The following is a 16,137-nucleotide window of genomic DNA, read 5'->3' as shown; positions in this document are numbered from 1 at the left end:
TCAATGTCAATCGTAAACGCCTCACATGGGGTAGAGTTCTACTGAACAACTTGGTTGGACCAGTTATATTATAGGACTGACAAATTGATATAGGAATAACAGAAAGCTGGCCACTCTGAGGTAGCTCGCTTGGGCTAACCGGAAAAAAACTTTAATTCTGTGCCTCTCAGCGCTTTCCCAGACACACCGATTTTCAAATAAATAACAAAATAATACTTATTATTGCAAAAGGGGAGTGAGAGCCAGGAGTAAGGACAGTGACATAAACAGCGGATGAATATCTTGAATGTTGCTATTGTACTAACAGGTATCAAAACCTGATAAAATAGATGCATACCAGTCCTCAAGCAGTTTTTAAATTTGCCTTGAACGATAATGCTGTGAATGAAAACTTATCTCTGCAATTATCTGTTTGCGGTTTAGTTCAACCACTGATTGTTGCTTAATCTCTATTTGACAAAATAGTAATTTAAATACATAAAGGGCTAATGTGTGATGTTAAACTGTTGAAATGTTGATTCACAGAGGACTAAATAAGATGTGTTAAATATGTAATTAAGGGAAATATGAAATTAGGCTGTTTTCTCAGCAACAGTTCCCATTAAAGCTCTCTTGTCCTACTGACAACAGTCTGGTTTTACTGGATTTCTTTCAATTTAGCATTTGATTTATTGGCATTAGAAGCACTGTTATCGCCTGTATCTGGCCCTTTATCAGCATGGTCACAGAACCCAGGAATATTAAATTCAACTGTGGAGCTGTCGCTCCATGCTTGCTCAGTATAAGGGATTGCTGCAAAGCCATGGACAATGCAGACAACTCTCCCTGTAGCTTCTCCAGGAGTGAATGCTGCTTGTCGGGACTTTGAAGCAATCAACTGGGTTCCCTTATATTGGAAGTTTTTGACCAATCTGTATAATCTAAGTGCCTCGAGATGACATGTTTCATGAATTGGCGCTATATAAATAAAATTGAATTGAATTGAATATTTCTATCAGTTAGAATCCCATTTTGGTGGTATTAAAGCATCATTTCTTATTCAGTCAACTGAATCAACTTTTTAAATAATTTACCCATACAAATGAGTTCCATTTAGCATACGTATATATTTGGAAACTGAAAATGCACTTTATTATTTTAAATTTCAATGTATTTTCATTTTGATTGCTCACACTATCATTCTGCATTAATTAATCAGTTTTTAATGTGCTTTTACTTTTGACACTTATTTTCATTTCCTAGTATGAAATAATCTTGCCTGCTGTTATCAAGTAAGTAGCTTATATATACATAAGCATATCATTTATTTGCCTATTACTCTAGCTTAACCCTGTCAAAGCCACCCCCCACTGGCCCAAACGGGCCAGAGTCTCAAGTAAAGACATTTTATATGAATGATTTATGACTGTTTAAATAGAAAAGTTATAAACTGGGGGCACAAAAGTGCCACCATTCAACAGATCAGTTAAAAGGTCAGTTATTCAATTCAAAATATCTTATTAATCCCAAAGGCAAATTAAATGTTGTCACTCATATTATGCAGGTTTCTTCAGAGAGGTTTTGTAGATGCAATTGGGTTGTGTAAACTCATTATTAAATAATTGCAGAAACAAACAGAGGTAATTTATTAAATATAGTATAAATACAATATTGTTTTTGTTAAAGGAAAAGCATAAACACGTAAAAATCTGCTTAGTTATGTCATGGTAGTTGTATCGGAACCCAAATTCATGGACTGGATATAAGCCCGCTAATTTGACATAAATCAGCTGCTGTCATCTTAAATATGGGTTCTGCCCTCCTCAGAATCAGTTTGTTTTGGGATTGGCTTTTCCATGTACTGTATTGAACAAACACTGTTGTGCCTACTGGACTTAAGACATGTAAGGATCTGTTTATATGCAATGTTATTAAAATCTTTCAGTTATTGTGGTTACAATAAAACTGTATTTTTGCCATTATTGTGGTATTGATAAAAAACAAAATATATATTCCTGTTGTTCTTCAAAACTAGCTTATTAATCAGAAGTCTGGGCACACAAACCCCTTCCTTTAAAAAAAATTGTTTTGTCTAGACATTAGACTGATCGTGTAATTTACTACTCTGTCTTTTCTTCAGATAAAGACTGTAGTTAAAATGGGTAAGTTGAGTTGCGCCGTTGTCATTTATGTTGACAACATAATAAGCTGCTTCACATGCACAAAGGGGATTGGACTAAAAAGAAAAGAAATATTTAGCAAATTAATCAACAGCCATAGAAACTATTTCTGGCAAATCTAGCAGCCTTTGAGTGAAATCTCAACTTGTTGGAGGATTCCACATGTATCTCAAAAAATTTACATAAAAATCTCTTCATAAAGATTGCCAGCAGAGGGAAGCATGAACTACTAAAAAAATTATGGTAGACCTCTGTGCAGACCTGGGATGTGATAAAACATGATGGACCAAAACAAGCAGGTGACATGGTTCAACAAATTATCGCTGATTATTGCTAAAACTGGACATCCCAGCTCTTTCCCAGACTCGGGTACTCTAATTTTCAAAGGAATAACAAAATAATTGTATCACAATACAGTACCCAATGAACCTATACATCACTGCATGGTGTCTCGTCGGCTCATGAAGCACTCCAGCCAAAGTTCACAGGTTGTTAATATCCTCCAAACTGCTTTAGAATCCTCTCAATGTATCCATGTGGACTTTTTCCCTCCATTGAACTTTACATATACTTCGAAAGATAATTCTGTGAACACGTAGCTGATTTATCACATAGAGGCTAGAGGCTTAATCCTCATAGTCTTCATTGACTGTCTCAACATGTATTCAGTCACTATTAACAATCCCTTTTTGTTCATATTGTGTACTGTTCTTTTAATGACTCACACTGCTCTGCTTTCTAAATTGCGAAATGAAAAAAACTCTTATTTGATGATCGAATTCATAGGTCACTTTAGCATTAGTGTCCCATAGAGAGAAGAATCATTAGGGAAATGTGTCCTCATTTGGTAACAGTAGAAAATCCTGAAAAAAGGTGGTCTGAGATCAAGAATCTTAGAAAGAAACTTTGAAGCAGAAAGCATTTTGAAACAAACTTCATATAAAACTTGAAGCACTAAAAAAATCATTATAATAGATTAATTATGATATATTTTAAAAAATACTGTAAAAAAAATTAACCCATCAGACATTGGGGTAGAAATGACCAGAAATAGTAATAGTTGGCTTATTTCAGGCTGAAGTCCACAACAACATCTGTGATATAAATACTGACACAATTATATATGATTAACATATGACTGTAGTTGTAGTGCTCTTTAGACAAATGCATCTACTTATTACATGTATTTTTTATTTCAAATTTACTAAGGATAGATGAGAAAAGGTTTTTACTGATTTGTCATATTTTAGCATTTCATATTAAAAGAATGATAGTAATTATTCATTAATTTCTGCCACTATTTTTTAGCATGCCATTTATGAATTTCCATCTCTCACTCTCTTCCCATCTTCCCAACATACCACAACAGCACATTAAAGACGTTCCTGAAATTCTGTCTTTTTTTTTTTTTTTTTTTTTTTTTTTGTGGTACACAAGGATTACAAATGTTAGTTTGAAATTTCCCTATCTGGCCACTCTTGGTTTTTTTTAATCTCCCTCTCTATTGCATAAAAAAGGCACTCTACGGCATGTCGTTTTAACATAAATTCAGTTTCGTCTGACTATCCGTAATTATATTCCAGATATCTTAAAATGCATTTTGACCAGACAAAACTACATTTTGTCTATCCGGAATGGTAACTTAAGATATCTTTATTTACATTCTGACTAGGAAGAATAATAATTCAAGATATCTTTAATTTTATTTTGACTAGTCAAAATTCCTTTCAAGATATCTCAAATGTTAAAACGGCTTGCCATAAGACGCCCACTGTTTCCTTGATGACCAGTACATTACACACTGCTGACTAACCCTGCTGGGCTGCATGCCCACTGGTGGGAGAACATTCAGAGAAAATACCACTTAGAGCAGTTGTAGTTTAGTTTGTAGTTCAACTTGTCTTATATCTTGACCTACTGCTACTTTTCCAATGCAGTGCGCATTCCTCTGTATGCTTTCCCGTCTCTGTTCATGAACAGCGCTTTGAGTTTTCAGTTACCGGAACTGGCTTAGCCTTGCCTTGGGAGAGTTTGGCCCGATTGTCGCCCCCTGGTGGCGTTAGTCCCCCAACGCAGCAGGAGGAGAGTAGAGCTCTATTTCCCGGTAATCAGTCAACAAGGTCTGTTTACGTCAGGCAGAAGTTCCATTTGAGCTCAAAAGCGTGTTTTCCTGGTTCTTTGCATTTGATTGTGAGCCATGAAAAGAACAGAGATGGATCAAACTAAGAGCCCCAACATGACCAAGAAACACCGAGCTGTGGAACCACTTCCCCCCACTGAGACACAAGTTTCTCTTCCCTCTCTCAACTCGGACGTAAGTAACGAACTGATTGTATTAAATAGACAAATTTCCAAGAGCTAATTTTTAATTCTGACCACGAACTTTACACACTTTATTACACTGTTGTAAGAGCTTTTTTCTTGAATAACACTGATGGAAAAACATGTAAGGAAAGCAGTTTTAAATAAATTAATGTGTAGTGCCATATACATAGAAGAATGGATGCATGTACATACAAAAGAAATGCTTAGTATAAGATGCAGATGAGAAGATCTGCGCAATCGAAGATTATGAGTAGAAGAGGAACTAAAATAAAATACACATGCAAAGCAAAGAGCTGGGGTTTAGATTTAAACTTATATTCTCCAACTCGGTTAGAAAGTCTGAGGGCCTATTTATTCTGCATTCTACTAAGCTTTACACAAAGTCATTGTGAAGAACATATTGGCCTAACTTTGGTTTCATATTAAGGTATTTGGCTTTTTGGATGAAGATTTTGTTTTAAAGATCATTTTCATGACAAAGTTGTAAACTTTGAATAATAATGCAGTAAATTGTGTCTCTGTCAGAAACATTTTAAGACATGTAACCTAAGTAAGTAAAAATAACCACCCAAAAATATCAGCCACAGTGCTTTAACATATGTGCAATGAAAAACTAGTGGTAACTGCTTACAGATGAACTCTGAAAAGGGATAAACCAGCTAAGATAAAATATGGAGATCATTATTCATTTTTTTAACCTTTTCTTGATTATTTTAATAGCGATCTTTCCCGTTTTCAGCAACTACCGAATGCTGCTGCCAGGCTTTTAACCAACACAAATAAGACTACATTACTCCTGTTTTCATTTGTTTAGATGGGCTATCATTAGAAGTGGGAGCGGTGGTCTAGTGGTTAGGGAGCTGAGCATTTGCATCTTGGAGAGGCTGCAAAGGTTGCTGGTTTGAAATGCAGTCCGTCACTCTGAGTCCCTGAGCAAGGCTCCTTTTGACCACAGATTGCTCCCTGCGCGCCAGTCAGTGTGGCAGCACATTGCTCCTTAAGGGATGGGTTAAGTGCAAAGACATTTTTTCCTCTCTGTGGACCTATAAAGGGAAATGTTTATTTATTTACTAATTTAAAGTCTTACTCCTCGCATTTAAAGCCGTGTGGTCAAGCTCTCTGACTTTTACAGCCCCACATCTCTTCTTACAGTCTAAATATTCTGATCAAGGCAAGGTCAGTTTATACGTATAGCACATTTCAGTAACAACACAATTTAAAGTGCTGTACATTAACAGAACACAGGACAAGAAAAGGAAAATAGATTGCAGTGGAATAATTGCGGCAGTTCAAGTTACGTTGGACTACAAACTTAATTGAACGATGTGACAGTGAACTACAACAGTTTAAGTAGAGCATTAACATTCAAAGGCATCTCTAAACAAATAAGATTTTTAACCTTGATTTAAAGGAGCCTGGGGTTAAAAGGCTGGCAATGTTCCCACAAACACATTTAAAGACAAAAGGGCATCTTCTATAGGGGTGGCTGCTATGTTATAAAATCCCTCCTTTGCCTCCATCTGTTTTCTTTTCTTAAGAAGCAGCTGAAGACCCATTTATTCACACTGGCTTTTAGCTGGATTTAGGGCTGGATTTAGGCCGTAAGATTTTTTATTTTTTTTATGTTTTTGAGTATGCTGTTTTAAATTTACCTACATGCCATTCTGTTTTATCTTTTGTGCTTTGATCTATTTTTTATTATTATTGCAAATCACTTTGTGATTTTTAACTTGTGAAAGGTCTTATAAAAGTAAAGTAAATTCCCGTATTCGCTTACTAGCAGAAATAAACCCTTGAAATGTATTACTCAGTATAATGAAGTCATATAAGTTTTACTTTTTGAATTTAAATAAGCTTTTAAGATGCAATGTTGAATGAATGAATTTTGAATTAATTTCTCTAATAAATATATAATTTTCTGACATTGAGTGTGTACCTATGTTGGTTAGTTGCTGCAATGAAAGGAAACTGAATTCCAAATCTATGGACTCAGTGTCAGATACATTAAGTTCATCCATGGAGGCAAGGATTTATTGTTATATTTATTTCTGTGTTTTAGACTTTTGTTTTTGCTCTTTTTGATAGTAAAAAAAAAAATTTTGTGTATATTTATTACAACAAGATCACGTGACCGGAAGTATGATGTTGTGGAATGCGTGCATTGAGTAAACAAGGAAAAGCAATAAAGCCCAGCGAGTCGTCCAACAACCAGCGGAGGACAGAAAAGAAAGAGGAGGACTAAGTAAACACTATCAGGACAAACAGTTGTATTGTTTTATTTGAACATGAAAATATGTTTCTTAATGTTTTCTTACTATGGTCAAAATACGCGACTTGGCCCCTTTAAGGTGGTGGAAAGGATTCTACGGGATTTGTCTAACCAACACGTACCTGCGTTGAGGTCTGCCCTGCAAAGGCATCATAGGTCACTGCAGCATTTGCGACACAAATATTTTGAAACATTACAAACAATAGATCTATTTTGCCTTGTGATAGACCGGAGACATGTTCTTGGTGTTCCCCACCTCTTGCCCAATGATCCTTGGAGATGGGCTCCTGGCCCTCCGTGACCCTGCACTGATAAGCGGGTATAGACGGATGAATAAACAACAGACAGTTTCTTATGAGTCAGAATCAGCTTTATTTGCCAGGGATGTGTACACATTCAAGGAATTTGACTCTGGATTGAACAACGCTCACAGTGTGTCTACTTATATAATAACATAATAATGCAGTGATATAAACCAAACAGTCTGCAGTGTAGAGGGCACATATGAACACATTACAAACAAACTGAAAGATTGTGAAAGATTGAGACAATAATGCAATGGTGCAATGAGCAGAGTGTGTAGCGCCTAGAAATCCGAGGAGTGTCCAAATCACTTTATGTAGAAAATGTCCTCTACACTGCTAACACAAGCTAAAATGTGTACCGCCCCAGAGGGAGGAGAATCATTAAAGAGATGTGTCCACATTTGGCAATGAAACTCTCTTAAAGCCTCTGACTCAGATCTCTAATAGCATGAAAAACAAACTGAGATTTTTTTTCAGGCCATTTTTTAGTTTCACTATCAGTCAGAGGTGCATACCTTTACCCTGAATAGTCTTCAGTGGAAAGTCGTGTGTGCGTGTCATTGCTATGAAAAGCCAAAGGACAGAAGGGGGACAAAAGCTCTCTTTTTTTTAAGATGGGTTAAGTGGTCAGGAAGAAGAAGAATATCTTCTGGGTTGCTCTGAGAATAAGAAATGTTAAATAAAGGTAGCCTATACAATAGTATTTGTGCAGTTTAACAAACCACATTTTTTCTTTATGCTTTCCCTTTGGGTAGAAGCATACCTAAAGTTAAACATGCAATTTTGCTGTTATTGTTGCTTAATCTCTGCTTTTTGTCAAAAGAGGAAATTAAATACAAAGAAGGGCTTGTTTGTGTTGTTAAACTATAAAATGTTAATTCACCGAAGACATGAGAAACACTAAAAATGTTATTAAAGCCAATGTAAAATTAGGCTGTGTTTTGGCTATTTGTCAAATATGTGTGTGGCTATTAGTGGGTTCAGTGACTTCATTGGTAATATGAAAAGTAGAAGAACCCCAAAGTTATAGTCCTTAGTGGCAAGCCACAGGCTAATATAGTGAACGCCCTGGAAGAAATGTGATAACGGAAGCTACATGACATCAGGATTAGTGTTGCCTCAAGCTCCATCCGCTGTGACTCATAGGAACTGCTGCGATGAGATGTTTCACTGTTACCATTATATCTAATACAAGGAATCATGTGTGACCTTCTGATTCTTATAAAAAAGGACCTATTCCAAAAAAGCACAGAAGCTCACTTATGCTGAGGATCAGTTTATGAAGCATATTTAATTTATAGTATCAAAGTTATTTTATATCCAAATGAGCAAAATCTGTCACTTAAAGAGGGTGTAAATAAAACTGTGAGCCAGTGCAGAAAAACCAACAACAGATTCCAATTTTACACCCTCGCTACTTCCCTGGGATTGGGAAGTGATAGCTAGGTGATGCTAATTAAAAGCTCCTTGAAGCTAATTTAAAAAAATAAAAAATGGTTATTTGATCATCAGGAAGATGGATGTTGTTCATTTCAGTACCACATAAAATGGACGAGCCAATTAGGATCGGGCAGGCGGGATTTTTGTAGATGTGACGTATCAGAGAAGCGACTGTTTGGGTTCAGACAAGAAATGGCAGCACGCAACGAATAAGCAAGCGGAAACGCTGATGCTGCTATTTCATCAGTGTTGCCACATCTACCGAATATTAATTATTTAAAAGAACACCAGAGAACGACTTTGAAGGCTTTTGTTAGTGGAAACAATGTTTTCAACCTTCCCCCAACCGGGTTTGCCAAGAACTTGTAGCACGTCAGTAAAGGTGAAGGACAAGTGGTTTACCCAATCCTCATATGCAAGGATTTTTGTTAAGGCACCTCCTTCCGAAATAAATCTCCAGTGGAGCAATCCATGATGGATATGTGAAGATCTGCGAAATGAAATCCATCTGGCGAGAATCACGTTAGAGGGCCTCTGCTGTTTAAAGAACCATGAGGACACCAGAGTTGTCGGCTTCATCAAAATCAGGCACAATAATGAAACCTCTCCCAGCAGTGTTTCCTATGAAAGCTGGCTTGTCGTACTGTCTTCATATCTGGGAAACCTGTTTTGGAGACATCCATCTGACCAATCTATGTTTACATGAACATAAGTAATGGGGATAAATCAAGCCAATCAGACTAAGAATGTGTCATGTAAACATGCCATTTTGAATCGTCTAATTGGATTCTGCAGGATTGGAATGAAATTGCAATCCGACTGAGAGGGGTGGTTTCTGCCGATTGACAATCCTATCAGCATGCATGTAAACCCTTGTCAGGCTCAAGTTATTCTGAATGTTGCAAGCTGTGTGCATTCGTGCCCCCCACGTCAAAGTGACAAATTTTTGCTTTGAGTGGCTAGACGGCGTGTCGAGGAAGCAAAACTGGTCTGTGCACAATACATTTCTATTAGAAACATTAAAACAGCTCAAAAGACCAACAGTTTGTGGTGCTGAGCCTACAGCTTAATCAGGGAGTTCAGTAACGTCTCAGCTGCAATTAGAACCTGGTGCAAGTCCATTCTGGGCGCCCAGAGGACAAACGAACTTGTACACTGTTCAACAAAGACGGAAGTACTTCTTCCTCTTCTTTGTGTTTCTTAGGGAAATTTCGTAATTCTGCCCATGTCAGTGGTTCTATCCTGAAAAAAGCCATGTGCATATAAACGCACATGATGATCGGATTAATTGATTTTGCACATGAATGAATTGCAATAATGCATCGCAACAACAAACGGGCATATAATGATGCAGACAGTACATAAAAGAAACAGAAACTAAGAAAAACGTTGTGACATTTGTCAGAAATGTGGAGCAAACAAAATCAATAAATAGATTAATAAAAAACTAAATGAAAATTCTGTCATTGTGGTGGGCCATGATCCAGAATAAATTAGGTTTCTATGTCAGACCTACTTCAAAAAAAGTCACTTATCTAGTCACAACGAAATGTTGAGTTGACTTCCTGTGCATGTTAGATAAGTGGTCCTCAGTTTCGGTCCTCTAGTGCCAGTGTCCTGCAGCTTTTAGATGTGTCCCTGATCCAGCACAACTGAATCAAATAGGTGAATTACCTCCTAAGTATGCAGTCAAGTTCTCCAGAGTCCTGCTAATGACCTGATTATTTGACTCAGGTGTGTTGAAGCAGAGTAACAAATAAAAGTTGCAGGACACCAGCCCTCGAGGACCGGAATGGAGGACCACTGCGTTGCCATATAAATTACAAGAAATAGTAACGGTTGGCTTGTTTTACGCTGAACAGCACGATAAAAAAACATTCCTGACATTCTGTCATGTTTTTTTGTTTTTTGTGTTGTCCCTGAGGATTACAAGTGGACCCCCTCTGGCCACCCCTTTACAATATGTCTTGAGGGAACTGCTTACTCTGTAAACCAGGGGTCGCCAGCATAGTGCCCACGGGCACCAGGTAACCTCCAAGGATCACCTGTGGTGCCCACAAGCCTGTAAAAAAAACAAAAAACTCCACAACCCTCCAATGGGCTGCAGTTAAATTGCTATTTTAGTCAGTTGCTCTTCCTTTTTAATCATACTTGTATTTAAATATATTTAAAAATGACAAAAGCATTCAAAACATATTTATAAAATGTAACGTTAAGGTGACCTTGTCGTTCAAAGGTGGGTATAGATAGCCCTTTGTATGACAGTACCGATGAAGTAGCTTCCAGTTTCAAAATGGTTGGTGATCCCTGCTGTAGACAATGTTCAGGTCATCTCTTGTCAGCAGAATTAAACACATATGCATGTCCACACTCATCCACACACACTACGGATGCACTTATTTGATAATCTGAGCTGATATCAATTTCCGATGTTGATATCGTTTATATGTCTGATAACCAATCTAAATTCAGCTCAAGCCAATATCCATATATATATATATATATATATATATATAGGTTTATTATCACATATAAAACTGCATGATTGTGCACAAAATCATAGGCAAATAAAGATGATTGTGATAATGTTTGCATGGTGTTTTTCCAGTTCCTAAATTAAATTTAATGTATCTAACAAATATGTTTTCAGGATGCTGTAAACAGAAAAATGCTTAATATGTATATAAAGCATATATATATATATATATATATATATATATATATATATATATATATATATATATATATATATATATATATATATATATATATATATTATAAGTAACAGTTTTTTGTTATTATTTTTCAGATCCTGGAAGAGATCTTCCTAAATATTCCTCCCAATATGGTGGTTTGTGTTTGCCGATTAGTATGCCACGAGTGGAAAGAAGTAGCTGACAGACAATCTTTCTGGAGAGAAAAATGCAGGAGGGTAGGATATTCTCTTGGTGAAATCTACAAAAGCCCTGATAACTGGAGGATGTTTTACTTCTTGCTCAAGAAGAAAAGAAATCTTATTGAAAATCCAAGAGGAGAAGGTGAGAACTAACACATTTAATCATCCTTGGGAAAGACCACAAAAACATTTTGTGCCAAGTGACGGTAAAAGAGAAAGGAGATGGCACAAGAAAGATTTACACCCCCAGCATTATAACTATCAATACATTTTACTGCATACTTATAAAGATGCAACTTAAAATAAAGTTGGTTCTGGGTTGTGCCGGTGGCACAAGGAGAGCGTGCAATCCAAATATGGAGGCCTTAGACCTGTGGATCTTTCTTTCATGTTTTCCCCCGCTCTTTTGGCTCCTTTTCTGTCAGCATACTTTCATTAAAGACCACTAGTACTACAAAAATGATTGCAGTAAAAATAAAGTGGATGTTACTCTTTAACTGCCCCACTGGATGTTATGGACCATAGATCAATACAATGTATGTCAAACATAAGTATCTGACAAAAACATTTTTTGTCAGATACTTTGAATTCTTTTGAATAGGATAACAGGCAAGAACAATGTTAAGTGTGATCCATTCATTGTCTTCCACTTATCTGAGATTGGGTGGTGGGGGCAACAAGTCCAGGAGAAAAATAACAGACATCCCTCTCCCCAGCGACATCCTCCAGCTCATCCCTCCGGGACATGAACGACCGGCGTCTTCAGTCAGTAAATCCATCTTTGCTCAATCGAAATATAGCTTAATTGTGCTGTCTAAATGTGTAACATAAAAAAAAACCAAAATTTTTGCTTTTCAATAAATGGATGAGGAGCACCCTTAAAACAATGCAAATTGACAAAAGATTTTAGATTGAACTTGAGAGAAATTTTGCTTTGCTGTATAGAGACTCATCCACCTCACACGTTGGCAGTTGTGCTTTGCTCTATTTGCCCAATTTGTGCCACTCTAAACACGTCATTCACACCGCGGACTGTTAATGTTCCCCTGAATGTGCCAGCAACAATAATAATAATTATTATTATTATTTAGTAGAAACACATGGGGGTAAAAATTATCCCCAGAAAACTACCCTGGTCCCTGGAAACGGTTCTCAATGTAGGAACATGCCTTATCACCCTGTACATACAAATACTTTTGCTCATAAAAGCAAAAATACATTTTTGTGTGTTAAAGATCCCTCACAAATACTTCTTGTGACTAATAGGTCTGTCTTTTTAGAAGGACTTAGCAGATGGATCATCCGGCTGAACGGAGGTGATGGCTGGAGAGTTGAGCCAATCATGGAGAAGCATCCTGACATGACAGTCCAGAAAAACTTTGTCACTTCTTTTTAGTGAGTATTCAACAGTACTGGTGCAACTACACAAGGCAAACTTTCATTTTTGCCATATTTACATGTCATTTAGTTACTAAAACCACGTGTTTTTTGCAGTATGTGTGAGAAGTACCAAATAATTGATTTGAAGAACAAGGGCTACAATTCATCTATAATGGACACATTCCAACCAGACATCAGAATATCTGAATGGTGAGAAGATTCCTCTGTTTTACAGGTTGTTGATCCCTTAAATCAAATACTTTGAGGTCATGACTTAAAACAGACCATTAATGAATAAAATGTGCATTCTAGTTTTATTAATAGTTGTTTTCAACAGGTGAATTGAGTAGAAACTAATTACAGGAAAACAGGTGGAACTAATCAAAGGCAGGGAAGTGACTGACAGAGAACCAAACTGATAGGTTGGTGACTGCTGACAGGGGAGTGACAAACTGATTGGGTGAAAACAGGGAGGCGAGCTGGCAGGTGAACAGAACTGAACTAAAAGCTTGCAGAACCCTGACTGGTAATATAAAATGAAGAACAAAAGTAAACCACAACAAAACTCAAACTATTCTATTAACCAAAACTAAGACAGAACCTAAACCCAAGACAGAATTGGTAAAATAGAAAGAAGTACAAAACAAACCAATAACAAAACCCCAAATCATGACACATTTTTGGTAATATATATATATATATATATATATATATATATATATATATATATATATATATATATATATATATATATATGTATGTATGTATGTATGTATGTATGTATGTATGTATAAAAGCCACTCGAGAATATCTGTATATAGAGTTGAGTCTTTCTCAAGATCAAGCATGTTAACAACACAAAGCAGGTTTAGTGAAATATTCATATTTTATTAATACAGAGAAATGTTTGCTACAAACACTTTCATTTCCTTGAATCTATCCTAGAAAGGTTGCTCAAGAACTGAATAACTAATATTAACATCTCGTTTAATATTTAAAAGCGATGTAAATTGGACAGACAAAATGTGAAGTAAAAGTTCTGGTATTTTAAAGACGAAAATACTAATTTTTTTTTTAGATATTTCTCAACACAACACCAATAAAACCCATACTTATGGCACTCAATGTATATGCAGCATGTTAGAACTTCAAATAACAATATCTATATTTCAAGGTACGTTCACTTGAACTTTAAATGGCTCAATGAGCTCAGAAGATTTAAAAAAAATAACATTAAAACAACAAAGCTTGTGTTCAAACAAGAAGAAGATGTGTGTCTCTCTTGGTTAAAACAAGTCTGTTCTTTATTCAGCGAAGTTACTCACAAAATTTTACTCAAGTAAGAGCAGCAATAATTTTGAATAATGTTACTCAAGTAAAAGTTTAAAAAAAAAAACGTACAGTGCAGTAAAAACTACTCCTAAAAGTACAATTAGTTCAAAAAAGTTACTGCAGCAAATATAACTAGTTATTACCCACCTAAGCACCATTGAACTATGTAGTTGTACTTAGATTTTGGAAAGTATTAGAGGTCGGAAGGATTTTCCCAAGGCACCGTGTTTACCAAATGGTTGTGAATGTGTTATTTCTTGAGGCAACAATAGTACAGCTGTTCTTATGACAGTGTGTTTGTCTTATATGTCTGCTTACCCTCTGGGTAACAAAAGTAATTTCCCTCTAGGATTATTAAAGTATGTCTGATTCTGATTCTGATTTCCCAGGTTTGCTTCTCGCTTTGACTGTGGCTGTAAGTACAACATCCGTGTGGAACTGCTTAATGAAAGAATGGAGTATATTCAAGTGTTTGCCCCTAGAACTGTTAATGTCCATTGGAGGTCCTTTCGTCACTGGAATCAGGTATGAAAACAAAACGCCCCCAACCAATTGCCAAAGAAAGCCCAAAAGAGCCAAGGTTAACTCAAAAATGTCTGAATGTTTTTCAGATGACCCATATATTTCAAAACTATGGCCCTGGAGTGAGATACATTCGATTTATTCACGGGGGCATAGATACAAGATACTGGAAAGGGTGGTTCGGTGTTCGCCTCACCGATTGCTGTGTTGAGATTTGTCCACCAATGCACAGCATCGTTGGTACAGGCTTTGGAAGAACAGCAAAGGATGAATCAAGAAACGTCAAATCACGTGCATGCACCATTTCCTGAAAACTACTCAAATGTCTGTGGAGGTGTGCAGGATTGTTTAATCAACTGTAACGAATGACGCATATAGAGTAAACAAACAATGTGGTGGAGTATTGCTTTAAAACAGGAGGCTTGTGGAATCAGCAACGTTAGCTTTTATGCTGTAAAGTAGAACTGTTTGGTTCAAAGGGGACATATGATGCATTTCGGTTCTATGTTTCACCCTGAAATTATTTGTATGTTTGTATAAGACACAGCCATTTATTTCCTATGTCCAGTTTAGATTTTTTTTTACAGTTGTTTTTTTCACAGTTGTTTTGCTTTTCTCCATGTTTGACTTTTCACCATGAAGAAAAGATCAGCTGACTCATTTAAATACACCTTAACATTCATGAGGTGCTTTGCATTGACTATCTGTGGCTGAAAGTGGGCGTGTAAAAGGGCAGAATATGAGGCGGAAACAGGAGCAGCTGTGATCTATAAATGAAAATGACGGTTTTATAAATTGAAAAGAATTTCCCTGTACTCCATTCTGAGTTTTTTTGGAATATGTACACTTTTAGTATGGATTATTCTCAATGTTTTATAAAACCTCAGCATGGCGATGCAAGAGCACTTTATGAAAAATTATTTTTGACCACAGTAATTATTTTATTGGTTTGATTTTCGGGCTTAATCCCCAGTTTAACCAGGGGAGCGGAGCGTGGTTTACACTCGATCTTTTGCTTCAGCCATGGTGGGACAGAGGAGAAAACATTAATAGCTTTAAAGATTTTTAACTGCAGTCATATTATTTTTGTCCATTTGGCTGTGGGCTGTGCTGTCAGTGGATGAAGCGTTGGGCTTGATCGAGCTCGAGCCCCTTTCAGCGGGGCAACTCTGTGAAAGCAACCCGCTGCTTCCTCGGGTGCTTTATATAGAAAGATGGGGCGGCAACAGGGAAAGTGAGATAGCTGCTGGCTTGTACCGTAAGAGGTGGATGGATAGACAATTCAGAACCATCTTTCAGTGTGAAAAGAGAGAAAGCCACGATAAATGCATAGATCTGATGCAGTGTGTCTGGTTACAGAACCCTGAAGTGTCCCTTTTTCTTCTTTTTTTTTTTTCTTATTCAGGCATGGTTTATGGTTTTTAAAATAATAAAATTGTTTCGGTGTCACCCACTCTGTTCATAGTGGTCCTTAATACAAACCGGATTCCAAAAAAGTTGGGACACTAA

General features: G+C 36.6%; 1 protein-coding gene across 1 annotated transcript; it reads left to right on the top strand.

Moving 5' to 3' along the window:
* Positions 1–3,984: 3,984 nt before the first annotated feature.
* On the top strand, positions 3,985–16,137 carry LOC110368726 (F-box only protein 44). Its single transcript, XM_036140435.1, has 6 exons — positions 3,985–4,473; positions 11,308–11,536; positions 12,675–12,789; positions 12,889–12,984; positions 14,496–14,631; positions 14,718–16,137. Exons 1-6 carry the CDS (start codon positions 4,357–4,359, stop codon positions 14,937–14,939), a joined length of 915 nt encoding a protein of 304 aa, XP_035996328.1. The 5' UTR covers positions 3,985–4,356; the 3' UTR covers positions 14,940–16,137.

The sequence above is a fragment of the Fundulus heteroclitus genome, chromosome 1 (assembly GCF_011125445.2).
Source record: "Fundulus heteroclitus isolate FHET01 chromosome 1, MU-UCD_Fhet_4.1, whole genome shotgun sequence".
NCBI lineage: Eukaryota > Metazoa > Chordata > Actinopteri > Cyprinodontiformes > Fundulidae > Fundulus > Fundulus heteroclitus.
The sequence above is the reverse complement of the archived record's forward strand: the minus strand, read 5'-3'. Positions and strand labels throughout refer to the sequence as shown.

Coding starts and splice junctions, on each gene's coding strand:
- LOC110368726 (XM_036140435.1), top strand. CDS start 4,357: ATGAAAAGAACAGAGATGGATCAAACTAAGAGCCCCAACATGACCAAG. Junction 4,474..11,307: donor TTCCCTCTCTCAACTCGGAC/GTAAGTAACGAA, acceptor ATTATTTTTCAG/ATCCTGGAAGAGATCTTCCT. Junction 11,537..12,674: donor TGAAAATCCAAGAGGAGAAG/GTGAGAACTAAC, acceptor CTGTCTTTTTAG/AAGGACTTAGCAGATGGATC.